We start from the raw sequence: 20,358 nt of genomic DNA, 5'->3' as shown, positions 1-20,358 counted from the left end.
GCAGTACCTGAATATATCTTGCCTGTTTTGTCTTGGACATTTGTAGCAGCGGAAGGATCTGGGACAATGTAATGCCCCATTTCTGGAAGAAAATGGAAAGGGAATGAAAAGGAGTGAGCAGAATTTCAAATTTAAGAATTACATAAAGGAAAAGTGTCAGTATGTTCAACTGCTTAGCTGTTTTAATTGTAATGACAGAGGTTTGAGACTCAATCGCTCTGCATCGGTTTGTTTTGATGAAAGGAGGAAACCCATCTTTTCCCTGGAAGAATGGCAAATGAAAACTGTGGTTTTATTGCTAAGAATTCGATACAGTGGTTCTCAAGATTAAGTACTAAAGTTGCTTTGGAAACTGCTGTTTCGCTTGCAGAGTTGAAAGCTATTACTTCTTCCATTTCACTGACATATCACAGTTCCATCTTTTGGATGTTCTAGAAAGTTGAGCAATCTTCAGCTGCAGTACTTTATGAGATATCTGCTCAGATCACGTGGGATAGGAAATACAAACAGTTTGCAGCTCAACAGAGGGAGTTCAGAGGCTGATGCAACTCTCGTGTTACTGCTTACAAGTGTAACTCCTAGGAGTGTGTTGGGAAAAGCCTCTCATAGCCAGAAGACTGCATGGATGTGAGTTCACACCAACGTTTCCTACTGTATTTTTTCCCCTCAGATTTCTTTTTAAGTTATGGTTGAGTGAAATCATCAATAGTGAGACGATGTGAATCTGAGACTAAGGAACTGAATTCATTTCCAGAAGCGGGAACTCCAACGGTGTTGAATTTGGCCCTATATACGGATGTTTACCTTCATTCTGTTGCCCTCCTGTGTTGTTTTGCACCCCCCCACCCCCAAAAAAAGGATTGATCCCAGTTAATGCTGGAAAGAGATGTATTTATAGAAGCCATTAATCTCTTTAAAAATACATCAGGAAGCACTTGAGATACTACTAATTATACAAAGCAGACACTGTAAGGTTTCAGTCCTTTTCTTTTTGTTGCTCTTGTGTGGAACTTTTGAAGCTTTGAAAATGTACTTGGCATGAAGAACTCATATATACCTCATAGGAAAAAATATTTGATCTTTGTAGAATCCTGCCTGAGTTGTGTGACTCATTTGGCGGCCTCTGATTGTGTTTAGAGATGTGGGAAATAATAACACGCTTCCAGTCAAAACTGTTTGTCTTCTTTCCCCTTCCTCAACCACGGGAGGCTACCAGGAAAGTTCATATAAGTCTGCACCAAAACTGCATGTTCAGAGTAGGTGAGTAATACTTACGCAAGAACTACCATTGTGCATAGCCATCAGTAATTATTTACCAGTGCTAACGAGAGAAATGTGTATATGAAATTCCAGTGACTTCAGAAAGGCACCAACTTAAATCAATTGAATCAACATTACTTTTATTTCTCAGAGCTGGTTGCCATGGTGGTGTTGTCCCGTGGCCTGCAGTAGGACAGCACAGTTCTGTCTGTCCTTCGGCTCTGCATGTTGGGCTCAGCCTGCGGTCTGCGTTGCTCACAAGGAGTCTGACACTGCCCCACCGAATGCATGTGCAGGGAGGAAGGGTGACGGCTGTGGGATGCAGACATTTGTTTTCTCATCTGCCATCAGAGCTGGGTCTCGTGTGGCTTTGTACAGCGGCATAATTGTTACTTATTCTCATATGCTTGTGATGTGCACAACTGCGAGGGTGGGTTGACTTTCAGACTGTGATTCGTTTGGCGTTTCATTGCATATGGCAGACTTGTCTGGAGGTACTTTTGAGGTGTCTTTCAATTTGTTTTTTTTTTCCAGAGCACAGAAGCTGAGCACCATGAATAATGAAGCTGATATCAGGAAGAAACTTGAGGTGTAGAAGACATAGCGGAAATCACTGGTTATATCCACCAGGAGACCTGAAATGGAAACCACAGCTTAGTTAAAAAGAGATACGTGGTAAAGGCAACTGTAATGACATTTATAGAAATGTTAAATCTGACCAATTCAGGAAAATGTCCTGTACAAAAGATAAGCGTTCATAAATGAGTTAAGATCTGTTCTCCAGATTCTACAGCTTGTTTGTAGTCATTTCTCAGGCGGTGTTTCTGTTTCTGTGAAAAGTATTTTCCAATACACAGAGAAATCAGGAAAGAAAGGAAATTGTAACTTTTTCCCCATGTACTGATTGATTTTTTTTACTCATCAGAGGACCTCTGTGTCACTGCCACTTTCCAGGTTTTGGAATGAGTGACCTTAGTACAACCCAGGTCAGAAATCAGAACAAATAAATAAGGAAATCTTTCCAAGACTGACATGTTTGAGTCTCTATACTGAAAGCTTGTAATAGCGTGAGGAAAATTCACAGCACAGTGGGCATTGTACCTAACTTTGAGTGCCTCAACGCAAAACATTTAGAAGAATGATATGTCAAGTGGGTATTTAACACTGGAGAAGGAAGAGCAAAAGGTATTCAGGTAAAATGTACGATGCCTCTTCAACAGGTTGCTTATTTATATGTGGAAATATCGGTAATTCTTCAATGTATTTTTTATCTCCAACAAGAAATTGAGCTAATCTTGCTGTACTTTGTTTTCATAGAATCATAGAATGGTTTGGGTTGGAAGGGACCTTCAAGATCACCTAGTTCCAACTCCCTGCTGTAGGTAGGGACACCTCCCTCTACCAGGTTACTCACAACCCTATCCAGCCTGGCCTTGAATGCTTCCAGGGAGGGGGGATTCACAGCTTCACTTGGCAACCTGTTCCAGTGTCTCACCACCCTCACAGTAAAGAATTTCTTCCTGATATCTAGTCTAAATCTACCCTACTCCAGTTTAAAACCATTTCCCCTCATCCTGTCACTACATGCACTTACAAAAAGTCCTTCCCCAGCTTTCCTGTAGGCCCCTTCTGTATTGGAAGGCTGCTATAAGGTCTTCTCAGAGCCTTATCTTCTCCAGGCTGAAGAGCCCCAGCTCTCAGTTTTGCCCTTCTGCCACTCCTATCAGAGACATCCAAGACTTTTTCTGCACTTTGAGAAAAGCAACTAACGCATTTTGCCTGGGACTGACATGACATACAGTGCATTTGTCCCATTCATAGAACAGATAGTTGCTTTCCCACTGAATGAGATACAATTCAGTGTCTGGAGAAGAGAGCTAAAACCAGTAGAGGATTCACACTCAGGTTTGCATTTTGTCTGTCAGTCTTTTGAATTTGTTGCTGTACTGCAGGAGCAGTTACTTCTTAGACAGGTCATTCAGTGGTTTTTGGAGTGAACTGTGAAATCTGTGAGTAATTTATTAGATTTGAGGGCATAACTAATTTCCTTTCTTGCCTCTAGAGGAAAATGAATGCATTCCAGAACCAGGAATAACAATGAGCAGAAGAGGCTTTTACTATAAGCCTCTTCAATTATGTAGAGCTGGTAATACCTCTGACAACAATAGATGTATGGATGTTTGCAATTTCTTGGGACTTCATAAATCAGTGCTAGGAAAGCAGTGAGAATTTTATGGCAGCACGATCCTACTACTGTAATTCCTCTCTGTGCTCTGGCATTCAAAGGAAAGGAGTTCTCATCACTGTCATGCCTATCGAAGCTGCCTGCCAAATGTGCAACTTTTTCTCTGTCTGCTGTTGCTTCAGAGACACTTAGGCAGCTACAGAAATTGTTCAGCTGTGAGAAGGGTATTCCTTTCTGACTCTCCCTTTTGTATGGCTCCTTCTGCATAATCAGCTGCCTGCATGGACTTGGAAACTCATTCATTCCTCTTCAATATGCTCCCAAACACTTGTCATCAGTGTCTAAAAACCTCATTTTTCTCCAATCTGCTTTAATAGGTTTTCTCACCTGTCAGAGGGGGTCCAATGAGAAGAGTGATACTCTCCAGGATGGTGAAGAGCCCTAGAGCGCTCGAGAACCTGTCCATCTCCACCACATCCATCAGCACCTGGAATGTGAGGGCCCCAATGCCACTCATGGCTATACTGAGGATGACGCAGTAGAAGATGAGCATGCTGAATTCGGCTGAGATGACACAAATGAAATTGCTCAGCCCACACAGGAGCACGGCCAGGTTGTACAGGTAGATACGTCTCCCTGTGAAGATTGTTTGTCCTGAGAGCAGCCCTGTCAGAGGGCGTATGAAGATGTTGATGAATCCAATAATGGAGATGAGGAGGGCTGCCCTGCGTTCCTCCAAACCATTCTGGATGGCATAAGGTACGAGGTAGACATGGGGTAACACAAACCCCATCATCATCCATGTCACTCCAATTGTGTAAATCTGGTACCTTTTGTTTTGACAGAAGATATCAAAAGCCAGGTAGTTCTGCAGCGCCTGGAAACATGTGATCTTCCTGGTTTGTTCCTGGAGCTTTAGGTGAGGAGAAGATGCTCCATTGGACAGCTGAGCCTCTTCTGCTCTTCTCCCTGGCTCCTCTCCTGTACTGGAAAACTGCAGTAGTGATCCGAATGCAAACTTCACTGGTCTCATAACAGCTCCACAAACACAACAGTTCAACAGTATTCCTCCAAAGATAAGAAAAGTATTTCTCCAGCCCATCTCATCTAGCAGGTATTGAGAAAGAAGCGGCCACAATGTCAAGCCAATAGAGACACCGGTGGATGCCATGGCATTGGCCAGCGTTCGCCACCGCACAAAGTAGTATCCCAGTGCAGTCACTCCTGCCTGGAAGCTGAAGCATGACCCCAGACCTAAAGATAAGGATGAAAGAGAAAACAATAGCACATGATCTCTCCGTAGTGTCTTACAAGGTGAAAAGAGCCCAAAACCCTAGTGTACCCATAGATGACTTCATCACAGCCCCAGTGATTAATGATCAGTAATCCCAAATGAGGGGTGAAGAAGAATGTTGCTTTAGATTCCACGTGTTCTCAGGAGTACTGGATACACTGCTCTAAGCTGATGTTTGAGCCATGCTGCCATGCCCATGATTGTTCCAGAGTTATTTGTGGGAAAAATTATCAGGACTTGGTTTTATACTGCATTCACCAGGCAGAGTTGCTTTCCTGATGCTTTCACCAGGTTTCAGGGAGTTAATTATTTTTTATCTCTGAGCTGCACAAAGACCTTAGCTTGCAAGAGTCAGCAGGTTTGGTCCCAAAGTGATCTGGCTTCACAGATCAATTTCTCTTTGTTAGAAAAATAGCATGGGTTGAAAAACAATTACATAGGAGGAATATTTATAAAGGAAAAGTTCCATCTGTTAACTTGTTGTGTGTTCAAAACCAACATAGTGTTTGGTCAGAGAAAGATAACTCTCACCTCCCCAGATTGGGAGTGGTGAAGTCCACGGCCAGGATATTTGTGAAGGATGTTATCCCAACATTGCACTTAGAGATGGGAAAAAGTCCCCTCTTCAAACAACAAAAGGTTGTGAAGCTCCTAAGGAGAACAGATTAGATTTTGCTCTCTGCATCACCCTTAGAGACCTGTAGCCTTTTCCAGGGAGAAGCACTTTGATGTGAGCTGACTGGGTGGGATGTGTGTTAAAGGGGTGTGAAGGGCAAGCCTATCCAGCATGCAATTCCCAATGAGCTGTGGGACTTTGATTTATTCTATTTCACAGCTAAGTGAAAAACACGAGTGCTTAGTCTGGACTTCTACCACTTCCTGGCACAGCAGCTGGATTTTGCTGCTGTTCCTTGTACTTACCAGTGATGAGGCCAGCTGTTAGGTAAAGCTGGCTGAGGGACTTGCAGAAGGAGCTGGACACCATGCCCACACTGCTGAGCAGCCCTCCCACCATGACAGCAAACCTGCAGCCAAAGCGCTTCACAAGGATGCTGCACAGAGGCCCTGGGAGGAGACAGAGAAATAAAATAAAAAGGAAGCAATTAGGGAGAAAAGAATTGTTTTGTGGGTGCTAGAATGCTGCAGTTATCAAACAGTTTAGGTTAGAGAGCCTGTGGATTATCCCAGCAGCAAAATTTAAGGAAGGATTATGTAAGCAAATTCAAAAAGACTGCAAGCTTCAGAGTTAGGAATCAGTCAGCATGGGGAAAATAACCTGTGGAAAAGTTTTGGTTTGAAATAAAATCTGCATAATCAAGCAAGCACTTGAATGTTCTTAACGTTAGGACTGTAACGGTGTGTATTTTGATCTGCTTGGGAGACTTTCACCTCAGACTTCAGCTGGCCTTTGAAGAAGTATTCATTGAGCTCAGCAAACTAGTGACTGCATTCTTTTCCAGCAAAACTGCTGCATTTGGACTAGCATGAGTCTGGAGAGTTATATTTGCAGTGCCCTTACAAATTCTGTTAGTGCACGTGATCACCATGAGGCTATTCTTTCCTTGTGCAATTAATCCCTTTTGGATCTATATTGGCTGTCTTTATATTAACTTTCATTGTGGTCCCAGCCTCCCACAAAACAATTATTTCATTATTGAAGATAGAATTGATATTTCCTTACAGATGCCACCAGACTTGTCTTTCCTAGGTGTGCTGGGACTGAGCTGCTTTTCAGACCATCCAGAGCCACTGGCTCCTGCTCTTTTCCCGGATCCTACAGCAACCAGACCTCAGGTCAAGCCCAGCAGCTTCCCCAGTCAAACTGCCATGGCACCGCTCTGGTTTTGTTGAACTTCAGTGTTGATTCCTTCTGTAGCTGCTTCACCTGAGGTTTTTCCTTCTGTGCCTTGCAACTCTGGGCCCAGCTGCTTCTGCTAAGGTGCAAACTCTTTTTCCCCCATGTCCAGCTCTCAGCCAAGTATTGCACAGTGAAACTTAACTGCTGCAGCCATCACATCAGTATGACTCAGGGCTCTGCTTTTTATTTTTCCCCCATACTGCTGTGTCACCTTTCAGCAATATTGGAAGAGGGCAGGTATGAACTAAGGGAGCAGCTCAGGTATATGGGAGTCGTTATACACTTTGCTAGATGGAGTTCAGATGGACTGTTTATCCCACAAGCATGGTAGGTGTATGAGGAGGGGCCAGCAGCAACATGAACCATTTACTGGGAAGCCCTCGAGCTGCTGGGTGTGTTTTACTTTCCTGTGCAGAAATAGGAGCTCTAGATGCCCTGTCCTGTGCAACTCCCACATTTTCTGTGGGGAAGAAACAGTGCTTAGTGTTCCTGGGGTGATTCACTCCCCTGTCCGCAAAGCAGCAACCTCCATCCACCCCCTTCAGCTGCAGGGTGCTACCTGGCCCAAGTTCTGCATTAAACCACTTGTGCGATACCTGCTGTGCTGCTGCACGCTGTGCCACTGCCCAAGGAGCTACTTTCAGCCCTGAGCCTCAGCTGGTAGCCTGGGGAGCAGAGCTGGCATGTGGAAGGGCATGGAAGAAAGTACCCAAGATCCAGCCCTACCTGCCAGCTTATTTAAAAACAACCGTGAAAAATAATTAAGTTCTCATTGTTCTGGAGAAGCTGGGCTGAGAAAGAGATTCACCTTCCTCGTTTTAGTTATCTGTTAGAGTGCTGGATGGGAACTTGCTATCTGCGGACACTTGGTGCTGGGCTCTGTGGGCATGGAAGTAGCTGGGAGGTGCATTGCACTGCCGAGCAACCTGCCCAGACCTCCCTGTCCCTTCCTTCCCAGGGAAATGCTGAGTACCCTCGTAAGGCCCCATGTCCGCGCTGGAGCCACAGGAGGCAGCGGAGGGCATCCCTACAGCCTCTACTTACCGCCTGCGTGCAGCACAGCAACCATGATGGAGGGGAACCACGATGTCTCGCTGTTGGTGGCCTGGAACTCATGCTGGAGGTCAGTGAAGAAGACGCCGATGCAGGAGGGGAAGCCCAGCGTCAGCCCCTGCAGCACCACTGCGGCCACCAGGACCATCCATGCCCATCCCTGGTCCTGGACTTTGGCAGTTCCTCGTGCTGCTGCTCCTCCTTGGGCCATGGCTTCTTTCTGCTCGCAGGCAGCCTGTTGGGGAAGGGAGTGCAGCTACCATGCAGCCCTCAGCCCAGGGAACGGACCTATGGAGACAAGGGCTACAGGTATTCCCTGGGCTCGGAGGCACCAGCGTGTCCCAAGCCCTTGGCAGTGCACACTTTGGACTTCTTGCTCTGCATTTCTTCCAGGACCTCCCTTCTTTCTCTCTACAGGATCCTGGCAGACTGCTCAAGAAGTGCCTGCCTTCCCCTTTTATATTGCACAAGACGGTGAGCGCAGCCAGGTACAGGACAGGACCACACCTCCTTTGAGGTATGAACTGGCCTTACCCAGTTCCGCCCTTATTTTCCCTTTCACCTGCTTTCATCATACAGAGTCCCCTTGCTGGCAATTGCTAAGGTCACCAAGTCCTCACACAAGAGGAGTGACCAAAAAACTCTGCAAATGCCAAGAAAAATAGAAACATATAAGGCTTGCATGTGGCAGCATAGAGTTGTACTGCACATACAGTTCAAATCACTAGTGTTGAAAAAACATTTTAGAAGTCACTGATTAATTAGGATCCAGTGATCTCAGGTATATTTCTGCTTTATCTCTGTTTAGGTCTGAAGCTGAGAGATCCCAGGTTTGCTTTCTGTGAGATCAGCAGCATGAAACAACAAGAGCATTTCATGTGAATAAAGGCACAAAACAAATCTTTGGCAGCTGGACAAGCTGAGAAAAGCACTGTAAGGTTTGCACCGCACAGTATTTATTTAGCACTCGACTAATGTCCTTCCCCTACAACAATAGCTACAACTGATTGCTGCGTGCAGCTTTAAGAATGAATAATAACTCATTCTTGCTCATTATTTCAAGCTTGCCATGGCAACACGCTCAGAATCAGTTCCATACCTGGGGCTGGACCAGGCCTGGCGATGTGAGGGGCTGAAGCGCAGCGCGGGTGGCTCATCGTGGCGTGCTGGGTGCTTCTGCTTCAGCACTGCCCAAAAGCTCTGATGAAGTCTTTTGCAACGTTAACCTCAGCATCATTCTGTAAACAGGGCTGCTGTGCCGGCTGGCTTGCAGCCAGGGAAAAAAGGGCTGCAAGCAGAGGGGGCCCGTGGGAAGGGGCTCTCACATGCAAATCATGGTGGTGGTGCTCAGCACACTTTAATCCTTTGTCCACTTTAGCTGGGTGCAGATAATGCAACTAATTCAAGTGCTTGTCTCTCTGGTGTGAATTTGCTGGATGACAGCCTAAAACCTCTCCCCGGCAACAGCAAACCCAAAAAAGAGGCAGAAGCACAGCTCCTCTCTGTTCCCAGCCGCCCTGTCCAACATCTGAGTGTGTCCTGCAGCAGATTTCTGCAGCTCAGGCTCACTGGGGAGAGCAGAGCTGGGGGTCACACACTTGCTACAGCTTTTGCCTGCTGCCGGCTGCAGGGCAGCGTATCCCTGTGGCCTCCGAACCTTCGGCATCAGCCAGGCCTCAGGCTGCGAGCAGCTCCGGGATTTGCAGTCAGCTGCCAGGTGGTCCCTCACCACCTTCTGCCTGCGCAGAGTGAAGGGAGCAGGTTTGTTCAGCACTCAGCTGGCCATGCTCGCCGAATGGCTCCGCAAAAATGGCTTTTAATCCTTCCCGAGGGTGAATTGGCAGGCTGCTGCGTGCTCTGGTGCGGCCATGTTGTCCTCAGCCTGTTCCTCAGTCATGTCGACACCAGGACCAACAGAAAGCAGAGGCAGATTCTCACAAGCTCGAATGCTTGTCTCATACTTATTGCATTGGGATTTGGATTGGGGCTCACAGCAAGACATGCATGAGTGCTTACTGCAAACTGTGTGTTGGTCGGAGCCAAACTGGTCAGCAGTGCTGCCTGCCCCAGTTCATGATGTTGCTGGAGATGGTTGTGTGTCCAGGTAGATTCAGTCTCTGCTTCAGCTACTCTCTTTGGTTTCTCTCTTTCAGCTCTGAATGTTGTTTTTACTGCAGTGACCGAGATGCTGAGTTCAAGTTTTGCTGGATTTCCTCTGGGCAGCGCAGCAGCCCTGGAGCTGTTCTCATGGCAGCACATCAGGAGTGCTCAAATAGTGCTTGTCTCCCATTCCCGTGCCCCAGTTTCCCTCAGTTGTGATGGGGGACCTGCAGCTGCTGTGATGAGAGCACACAGCAGGGCTGCTGGTGGCTCTGTGTGCCTTCACACGGGGCATTTACACAGCTCCCCTCCTCAGAAGAGCTTTACATTCAGCCTGCAGATGACGATAGTATCTATGTGTCAGCCTCAGTGAGAGCTGGCAGCTGGTGGGCACCCCTGCGGAGGGAAGAGCAGCCCAATTCTTGTCCAAAGCTTCTCATAGGGTCACAGCAGCAGGAGGAGAACCCGGGAGTGTGTACAGGGGGATGCTCTGAGCCCAGAGGATACCTGTGGTTGGGAACAGGAAGGGCAGCAGGAGGAAAGGTTCTCTAGCTCACAGTACACTAATGCTGTACCCTGCTGCATGGCGTGCAGCATCCTCCTGCTACCTCACCGCAGCCCGGTGTGAGCTGGGCATGTGTTTATGAGTGTAAAATAGGCTGTGTGCACAGAGGCAAGATGTTTACTGTAAACGGATCCTGGCAGTAAAGTCTTTGGGGGGGGTCACTCGGTGTCTGTTGGGGGTAGGAAAGCCAAGCACTTCTCTTGGTAAACAGCTCTATAAGTGACTTTTTAAGTTCATTTTCATCCTGTGTTTTGTGCCAGGTGGCTTTCTCAAGGTCACAGCATTGCTCCCATCTTTTCCCCCTGCAAAGGGTATCAGAGCCCTGGCACCAATAAGTCCTAATTAGGCTGAGCAGCCTCATCTGACTCGACTCCCCTCCCCTTCCCCACATTTCCCCACCTATTTTGATTTCCAGTTGCATCTAAGCCTGGCTCCTTGCCTAGCACAGCCTTTGGGCAGATGTCCCAGTACTGTCCCTATTCTCTTGGCTCGGTCTCAGCTCTGTCTGACTGCCCTGAGCTCGTCAATTACCAAGACACAGGTGGAGTACCAAGTGGGATATCGGTTTTGGGGGGCCAAAAATAACTCTCACCCAGTACTGAAGACGTTGGCTTGGAGGTAGGAAATGGGAATTGAAGTGACTGATGTCAGTGGTGCAGGTGCTGACAGCTTCCCTTGGCTGGGAAGAATTTGGCAAGTTACAGCGTGCCCTGGTGGGTGACTGTGTGTGGTTCTCCTGCATGCCGGCCCTCGCCCTCCTGGCTGCTGCATTCCTCGCCATGCAGCCTATGGCCGTCCTGTGTGTGTTGGGGGTGTTTGGTGTCCAGAAGGATGGCTTCAGAGCCCAGTCTGAGAAAGATGTGCTTGGCCACCTTCATGCTGGAGGTGGCTCTCACTCATTAATGGGGAGTTAATGACTGACTGCTTGGATGAGATGTAAATCCCACTGCTGTCACCTGTGTGGTAGGTGCAGACAGGGAAACAGCCCTGTTCTGGGATGATGGTAAATAGGCATTGCTCTCTTTTTGGGATGCCTTCTTGCCATGGTACCCTGCAACCCTCCCAGCACTGTCCCTACTTTCCTTTATGTTGGGAAGTATGACGAAGTATTCTGTTAAGATGGATAAGAGGTTGAGGATGAATAGCCAGAATTTATGGGTCGTGATTTTGAGAGGGCCAGAAGGCTTTCAGGCTCCAGCTAGCAAGGATGAAGCTTTGGCCGTGCTGCTTTTGGCAGATGCTTTGTCATCGTCCCCCCTGCCAGGTCCTGCTCCTCCTGCCCACACCCAGAAGCACTGCAGTGTTTGCCACTGTGATTCCTGGGAAAAGAACTAGAACTCTTCACCCTGCTGGGAAACGCAGGTCACTCTGTGTGCCTAGGGTTGTGTTTTTGGACGTGGGGACAGAAACTGCAAAATGTGATCTCCACCCTTTGTTTTATGGGCAAAAGCTCTTGGTTTGGCAAATACAACCATACCATTCTTACTTCCCATGTGTTGCCTTGCATTCAAATTTAAGAAAACTCATGGCAATATTAGGATGGGAGTGGCTGTTCATTAGGTATTTCCCAGCTCTTTATAGACCCTTTTGACTGCTTTTCTCATTTAGAGCCTGGCTCTCTGGTCATGCACACGGCAGATTGGTGCTATCCTGCTGCCTGGAGGTGATTGGTAGGGGATTGCACTTTTCTTTGCTGTGATTTGGAGAAACCAACATGTTTCTCCATCCCTGGAAGAATCAAGTATTGCAGGAGTCATTTGCTGGGATAAAAGTTGGGTTAAATCTTCAGTGACCATTTCAAAACCAGATCCAGGTGGAAGAATGTGACTAAGGTGCTTATTTCCCAAACAAGTCAGCAAGCTGGGTTACAAATATTTATGAGCCTTCAGTCTGGAAATAGATGTGACTTTGCCCAGAGTGCAGGAGAGTGTGAGCAGCGGGCTGAGCCACACAGTTATGTGAAAACCAAGACAGTGTGTGGGCATTGAGATGCACTCATGGCTGTGGGCAGAGCTCTGTCATCTCCTGAACTTGCAGAGAGGAGAAATGCAGCTGTGGTTTCCACTCTCCTTTGCTGGAGCCCTGGGCCACAAATTTAGATGCTGACAGATACCTCAACTAAGCTGCAGTCCTGTCTGGCATGAGATACAGGGGTGGGCCATGAAGGCTTGAAGGTGTCCTGAACCAACTGGAGTGGTTCGGCTGTGGTTGGCTCAGCTGTGATTTCTGCTTTCAGCTGCCATGCCCATATGCTCCCCTTGCACGACACCATGTGGTGAGTGTCTCATCTTGCACAGCTGCGGGGCCAAGCCCTGCGTTGGGGATGTGCCAGTCCTCCCTGCTCAGCTGCTTTACAGCAGCCTCAGAGCAGCTGCAGTGGCAGCAGCAAATTCTGGTTCAAAGTAAGATTAAGTTCATCCAAGTTTCCCCGTTGTTTACTCATCTCTCCTCCTCCTCCTTTCCCATCCCTGTGTCAGGCCTGAATCATTTCTGTTATCTAAATTCTGACATGACCACATCTTGACAACATGTTGTCTCTCTGCCTCCCCGCTGTTTGCCCATCATACGACATCTCTGTTTCACACATTTATGAGCTGCAGTGCTCCGTGAACAGGAAAAGAACTAAATCTCAACTTATCTCCAGGTCTGCTAACACCACAGACATGGGGAATGCTGTGGCATTCAGGGTGGAGGTAACAGATCAACTATTTTAAATACTCCCCCGAAGTTTCAGCGCCAACTCTGCGTGCCCAGAGCAATCTCTCTCACCCACAGTTGCCTGCTCAGAACATCTGGGAAGCTCTTTAGAAACGGCAGTTTATTTGTTGTCATATTTGTTCTGCATTTGTCTTGGTGTCAGCAAGAATCGCTGTGCCTTTTCCTTCAGTGGAAAAGTGGAGAACTGTTTGAGCTTCTCCAGCTACTGGGGGGGGCTCTGTAATACAGGGAGGGGCGATGCTGTTGGAAATGCTGGATGTTTCTGCCGCACATCTGAACCAAACAGGCGGTTAGCAAATGAAAATTGGCCCAAAGAAACGTCCTTAAACTATTTGGTGCTTGTATTAGCATTCTTATTTGTCAGTGGAAATGGTAAAAAATAATCTGAGCTACATCTATGTGTAAGAAAATCAGAAAAATGCTTAGATTTGCTGTCCTTCTCTGAAAGTAACCAAGAAGGACTCCAAAAATCTACCTAGACTTTTCCTCTTGGTGAGCCATCACAAATGAATGAGAACCATATGCGGGTACTTGAAACGTAGAATTTGTGTTGGAAAGGCTGCAAATGGATGCACAGAAAGCACAGGCTGCAGGCACTCTTCATATGCTTCAAACCCATTTCAGAATCTTTATTGGAAAAACAAATTAATTGCAGCATCTCAACTGTTATTCGAACACATTTAATAAACAAAGAGAAACAGTAGCAAAGGGCACTGACAGGTGACAAACTGTACAAAACCTCTGGATTTGCAAAGGAGGAGCCCACAGCCCAGCTGCAGGGCTGGGGTCTGCTCCATCCCACTGCCCCCTCTGCCTCAGCCCACTCAGTCACCCCTGAGAAAATCTATTTAAAAATATACAGAAACAAAGACACTGTAAGAGGTTATTTCCAGTCTTGCCATAATGGAACAACCCAGGCCACTGGAAAAACTTAAAAAAAAAAAATCAAAACACACTTTCCATTCCCAGGATTAATGCTTTAAAGTGAACTTTCCCAAGAGGTACAAACACTCCTGGATATCCAGTACCTCTCCTCCTACTCGCAGCATACTACCTTAGAGTCAGTGGGGCAAATTTCATCTTCACTGTTAGTTTTGATATAGTTGTGAGTGAAAGGTAACAGAAGGAAAAGCCCTGTGCTGAGCAAATAGAGATACAGCTGGTGTATCATGCTGAGCAGCCCTTGGTCTCGGGGTACAGGTCATTAGCACTATCAGGGAAGAGAAATCCTCCACTGGGATTTTACCTTCATGGTCTTTTGCCTTGCCCTAAGTATCATCCAACAATAAGGGCTATTCAGGAGCAGACTGTTTTTCTATGTCAACTCTGTAGAACTCAAGGCCTGTGCAACCGAAGCCAAGACTCGAATGCACTGACAAGCCCTTGCTGCAGAAAGCACCGTGGAGGGGAGATCCAAGGTGCAGCTTTGATAGTCTTTCACATGGATGAGTTAAACAGCTGCTCTGCTCAACCGATAATGGTTGGTTTTTTGTTTTTTGTTTTTTTTGCTCTCTGTGGCTCAGTAGGGAGTGATGATATCGTTTTTGCAATCTCTCGTAGGCTTCACCATGTATGGCATTTTGGAACAAGGTATTGCTTTTACCTGCTTGAAGTGTACTGGCCAGAATGTCTCCCTTCAGGTGAGCTCATTGGTGTTGCTGTGAGTTTGAGGTGTTCAGCTGGCACTGATGTGACAGATGCAGCTCACCCAGTCCCTGTCACCTTCAGTTTGATATTTCCTTCCAGTTCCCAGAAACTCCCTCCTCCAAGGAAGGGAGAGAACACAAATGAATACGAGAACTAGAGGGCTTTTCAGGCTGTTAACTTGCATTATGATGATTCTTGATTTCTCAGCTGAGAGCACAATGACTGAGACTAGAAGATACTGGCAGAGGAGAGATATCTATACTATCACAGTGTTATTTAGGCCCAGCCAAGCTGTATGGTCTAATCACACCAATACCATCTCACTACATTATAAACAGGGAAGATGGAGGGAAGGAGAGCTGGGTTCTTCAGCATAATGGCAAGCCAGCTGTGTTTCAATAGCCTATAACTGACAGAATGTGAATTCAAAGACATTTGGCATGGTCTGTTGTTACCAGGACTAAACTAGCATTGATAACTGACTGGCAATTCTTGTGAATGAGGCAAAGCCTTCAGTGAGGGTGTGGAACATTGGCAAAGGATGGAAAAGGACAGGCACGAGCATGCACCAAGAGGCTGAGTGCAGCTGTGTTGCTCTGTGCCTTTGCTGTATGCCTTGTTTACTGAACTGGTTGTCAGACCTTTGGTAATATTTTGCTATCCTTAGGCCCTGCCAGCAATAAGTGATAAGACAGGTGACCTTCCTATTTCCATCTCAACACCGTAAGGAGACCACAGGTAGCTGAATTTTTCCATAAAAGAACCGAACTCCTCAAACTAGGTGAGGAATTTCTGATACCTTATTGAGAATCATCTGCTCTGAGCTCGTCCATGTCTGCGAATTCCAACATCTCTGAAGCTTTGCATGTAGCATCAGTTTGGAATTTGACTCAAAAAAAACGAAGTGCCAGAACACATGGGCTACAAAGAACAAAGCAGGAATGAAAGGAGAAAAACGCACAGCAGGAAATTCCTAAGAAATTTCATTTACCAGACTAGGAGGGACATGCCCTTGGTTAGGGATGGCACAGCTTAACACAGAGGAAACAGTGACTGCAATTTGGCTAAGATTAGAGTTCAAGAGAGGCACAAACGAACATTTTGCACATCCATCCAAGGCATTCAAAAAAAGTCACAGAAGTTGACACATTGGACAAAATATATTACAACAGTTTGGCAACTTTTCACACCCCCCACACCCTCCAGCTCTGTGATGCCCCTGTGTAATTTGAGGTGATCTCTTTAAAGGTTGGGGACACGAGGGAAGATGCAGTTAAATCACTGCATGTAAATAATGGATCTCCTCCGTGAAGACTCCCATGGGTAAAATCAAACCTACCTGCTTGCTACAGTACAAAAGAAGTTCTGCCCACAGTCCTCCCTTGGTGAAAAGGCAGGTGACAGAGCCCATGCTGCTGGCTACAAGGCAAAGCTGAGCTTGGAAGGAACAAGTCCCTAACCTTGTGACTTTGCACCAGGCTAAGATATATGGTCAAGGCAAGGTATCGACGGGGAAGATGTCACCACTCTTCTTCAACAGAGAAGAGTACAGGACAGAACCATTACTCTGTCACTGTTCTGGGCGAACACAGGTCTGTTTTTATGCATGAGAAGCAGTGCGCTTTGAAAAATGCCAGGAGCCCATATATAATGGTGTTAACAGCAAGACCTGTGTTAGATGTACGTGCAACTCCGCTCCCCTTGTTATCTAAGCTCAGCTCTTAGGAACTGTATAAGAAACAAATACAAAGCAAGAATGAAAAAAATTGTTTTTTACAGGTAGCTTCTTTGTTCCTTCTTTTAAAGCCCTTTCTGATCTACGGGGGACTGGCTGATCAGGAGGGAGCACTGCAAGATCTCTGTACTATTCTGATGGTTGTAGACCTAGGTGCAAGAAGCAGCACAGGTCAAACAGATCTTTCCACTCATGGCAGCCTGTGTAAGGTAGAACTGACTACAAGGCTGCGTGGACCTAACCAACCTTTCCAAAGAATCCAACTGGGAATCCAGTGCATCTGTTGTTGGAAAAATTCAGTAGAGCACTGGCCAAAAAAATAAAACAAATACTTGTGGAATGGACTGGAATTCACCTGGAAGAGTTTTCTCCTTTCTTGTTCTCCAGAATAGAAGAAAAGCCTTTCATTAGGACCAGAATTACTCATAACTGGCAGGACAGGCTTGGCTTTGTTTTGCATTAGCTTGGTTACTGTACAGGGGCAAGTTTGCATTGTGGAGAGATGCTCTGTCCAACTAGATTGCCCTTTTGACATCTGGGAGTTCTAGAGGAGTGGACACTTGTATTACATCCGAGATCCTCGCTCTTGAAGAATCTGAAAAAGAAGAGAGCCTCTATGAATAACTCAGGCAAGTTTAGAAGCCAAAGTTCATGATCCAAGTCTTTGGCTTTCGTGGAGGAAGGAAAGGTAGTCTAACAAGAGAAGGAATGAGAGAGTAGCCTGTTGGCTTCTATGCTACCATACCGAATGACAGGCTGGTTAAAACAGAGTCTCTTCTCTAGAAATGCTTTAGCTGCCTGCCAGGAGTTTAAAATGTCATCTTTTGTTGCTGTCCTGGGGAAAATGCATGGACTGAAGGAGAAAAAACAATGTCAGTCTTCTTCCCACAGTATCCTTCAGTCACAAAATCCTCTTTTTTTCCAAGTCTTTCCCCGTTGATTTTTTTTCCCCCCTTCATTTGAATGCATGGTAAACCAGGAAATCTTTTAAGAGAGGGAAGGTTATGCATACAGAAGAAAATACAAAAGCTGGTATACAGAACTGCTACTGCAAATTGTGGATCTCCTAATGTAAGATGTGGTTTTTTCCTTTGCATAGGGGAATTCAAGACAATAAATTTGAGGAGATGCCTTACCTTTGCCTTCTCGCTGGGCTCTTTGACAATGCCATTGGTAGAATTGTTGAGTTCCCTAGACACAACACAGAGGAATTCTGCCTGGTCTTCATTTCCATAGTTATATGAAGATCCAATGCTGATTAGCTGTGTGACAGAAGACAGCCAAGGTAAGGATGACTATTGGTAAATCTTGACTTCTGCTTTATTCCTGCAATTGTCTTTTGTGCTATGACTGTTCAGAGAGACCCGTTCTGACCTGAAGTGCCAACAGGTCACATCCCTTCTCATATTCCAGTGTCACAGTCTTTCCCAAAGTGTGTTTGTAAGGCAGGTATTTAGACAAGCACCAGACACATTTATACATTTTTACTGGTACCTGTTCAAATTTCCACCCATCAGACATGGTGGACACCATCTGTGTGAGCTCTTCCTCTTGGCACTGAAGGACTCTGTATACATGCTTCACAGGTCCCTAAAGAACGGAGAATAAAAATGAGCAGGAGTTTAGCAATTGCTGTACTAGTATCAAGCTAGGAAACTAAGTAGCCTTTTACAGGGCCTCCTGCTTTGACTGCTTGCTATTTGAGGAAGTTTCAACCATATGGGCTTCCAGAGGTCTCATTCTCGTGACTATCCAGTTGATTCTAAAACTGTTACAAGGAGTTAGCATGCTTTTTAAAAGCCTTCCAGGTGCCTATGTGCCAGTGGAAGCAACACTTTGTTGTCTTTTAAAACCATTTACTCTTTTTTAAATCGAATGTACTGGGATGTGGATATCAGTTCAGCAGCAGAGACTGATATAAAGGGCAGAACGTGGTTCATAGAAGGAAGAGTTGAACTATTCCTAACCTCCCAAAACAGTCTGTTTTGTTTCCCTATCTTTGTTTGTAGCATTTTTAACTGTTCATTGTCTTTCCCTATAGTATTAATAAGATGACTTAGTAGCCTGTACTTGTGAAACCACAATGGATCATCTTTTCTAGCTGTGCCTTAGCTTTAACTAAAAACACTGATTATCACTGTTGGAAACAAGCCAAAGGACTTCTACCGAAAGCACCTCTAGCCACGTCCTTCTACTGTGCTACAGAAAACGATTGACTTCAGTATGCAAATATCCATGTGCATTACTTGAGAGGTTCTGTTCTCATTATCCCGTATCCGCTCCTTCACCAGCCGCACAAGTGATGCAATGTTGTAAAACTCAGCTTCTTCCAGTACCCCTAAGGAAGGAATCAAAAGCAGACAATCTGTTACTTTATAAGGAGCAGAACAAAGACAATTCAGCTACAAGAGTGCAATACCTGCTACTGACTCCAAATCTTTCCCACGTGTAAGAAAATCCCTGGATGCTAAACGGACTGCGCCTCTGACCTCATGCTCCCAGGCTGGAAGAAAACAAGCTGCCTCCCTTTGTGGTTAACAGAGCATTTAGGAAAGATTATTCCCTAGGATTAAGAAACCCTGTGGTACAATCTCTAATATCATTCACACAGCCACACTCAGGGGAAGGTCACCAAGCTCCTTGCTTGTTCAGAACTGCTGTCTGTTCAGGGAGAAGAGATGCTGTTCTAAAAGTGCTATAGAACAGTGCTTGCAGTTCTTCTTCTGTATGTTTCTCTTACCTTCTTCTGCGAGCTCCTTGTTTATGATAAGCTTCCCATGTCGGAGGTAGTTCAGTATTGGACCAAAATATGTGGGATCTCTATCGATGAGATATGCTCCCGTCTCATCCTGTTGAGTGTGTACAGAAATGAAGCAGGCACAGTTAAATGGTATGGGGAAAAAATATTTCATTTTTAAATTATACACTGAACAGCTTTTCTTTGAGAATCTGGATTCCTTTGCCTGTGAAAAGTGTATCTGTGACTCTATGCTTCAGCCAGCATTTTTTTCAGTATCTGAACTCAGCCGTAAATGCTGCAGCTCAATCACGCTGGCAGATGTCTCCCCGTCAGTACTTCCACAAACTAAGCTCGCAAAAGTGAAGAGAAAAGCAGGGCTTAGCAGTTTTGCTTCACTGCAATAACAAAATACAAAGGCTGGTAGTCATGTTCTGTTTCATTGGTCTTCCATACTAGTTTAAATAAGAAACTTGGAAGAAAATTTGGATTTCCAGTTCTGATTAACAGCATGTGACAATTCAAAGTACTTTTTTTCCCCCCCTTTTCTTTGAACTACTGGAAACGCCCTTTGCAGTGCACCAGTCCTGTCTCTGAACAGTCTCCAGCAGCTGGGCATACAACCACGTCATCACATCACCAGCAATCCACAACTAAAAGTATTTCCTGAAGCAGCACAGAAGGGCTGATAAAGCCTGTGCGGCTGTTTTTCATGCCATTTCCTTACATCATTTTAAAAAAGTAGTGCAGGTCCTGCTAGGCAGTCTGCTCCAAAGCAATTAAATGCTGAGGTCTTCCAAAATATCATCTCCTATTTTTGCTGAGACTGGTAGCCATTACTGTGGCCATAACCTGGATTTAACTTCTAATTAAGCAGGTATAAAATGCTGTACAGACACTATAGAAACCTTGCAGTGATAACGTTTGTAAAACCTGTATGTTAACAACCTGCAGCGACTGCAGAGCAATATGTCCAGTAAAGCTCTTGAACTGGGATCTTCTGTAAGAACAGAAGTAAACACAAAGAAAAACCACACGCATCCTGGGGGCGGCGCATCACTTAAATTTCTGTTTCTGGGGAAGTTTCTCTCCCTGCTGCGTGCAGTAGCAGCAGAAGGGCGCTGGGGCGCTCCGGGGGAACGAGGAGGTGGCGGGGGCTGCAGCAATGGACGCACGGCTCGGGCTGGTGCCGGGACTCCCGCAGAC

General features: G+C 45.9%; 2 protein-coding genes across 4 annotated transcripts; both read right to left on the bottom strand.

Moving 5' to 3' along the window:
* Positions 1-874: 874 nt before the first annotated feature.
* On the bottom strand, positions 875-8,850 carry SLC16A5 (solute carrier family 16 member 5). Of its 2 annotated transcripts, none has more exons than XM_010721651.3 (5): positions 8,750-8,850; positions 7,642-7,938; positions 5,661-5,804; positions 3,833-4,699; positions 875-1,895 (listed from the first exon to the last, which is right to left on the bottom strand). In XM_010721651.3, exons 2-5 carry the CDS (start codon positions 7,859-7,861, stop codon positions 1,660-1,662), a joined length of 1,467 nt encoding a protein of 488 aa, XP_010719953.1. In that variant the 5' UTR covers positions 7,862-7,938; positions 8,750-8,850; the 3' UTR covers positions 875-1,659. The 2 variants fall into 2 exon arrangements, with proteins under 2 accessions (XP_010719953.1, XP_019477359.1); XM_019621814.1 differs by lacking the exon at positions 8,750-8,850 and adding an exon at positions 8,014-8,096.
* A 4,786-nt stretch (positions 8,851-13,636) lies between these two features.
* On the bottom strand, positions 13,637-20,164 carry KCTD2 (potassium channel tetramerization domain containing 2). Of its 2 annotated transcripts, XR_004161752.1 has the most exons (6): positions 19,156-20,164; positions 18,662-18,753; positions 17,910-18,005; positions 17,552-17,677; positions 17,161-17,268; positions 13,637-17,010 (listed from the first exon to the last, which is right to left on the bottom strand). XR_004161752.1 is itself a non-coding variant. In XM_010721652.3 (5 exons), exons 1-5 carry the CDS (start codon positions 19,325-19,327, stop codon positions 16,981-16,983), a joined length of 516 nt encoding a protein of 171 aa, XP_010719954.1. In that variant the 5' UTR covers positions 19,328-20,130; the 3' UTR covers positions 13,637-16,980. The 2 variants fall into 2 exon arrangements, 1 of the variants encoding a protein (XP_010719954.1); XM_010721652.3 differs by lacking the exon at positions 17,161-17,268 and having other exon boundaries at positions 19,156-20,130.
* Positions 20,165-20,358: the final 194 nt, after the last annotated feature.

Source organism: Meleagris gallopavo, chromosome 20 (assembly GCF_000146605.3).
Source record: "Meleagris gallopavo isolate NT-WF06-2002-E0010 breed Aviagen turkey brand Nicholas breeding stock chromosome 20, Turkey_5.1, whole genome shotgun sequence".
NCBI classification, from domain to species: Eukaryota; Metazoa; Chordata; class Aves; order Galliformes; family Phasianidae; genus Meleagris; species Meleagris gallopavo.
Note: the sequence above shows the minus strand (reverse complement) of the source record. Positions and strands in the feature narration are given on the sequence as shown.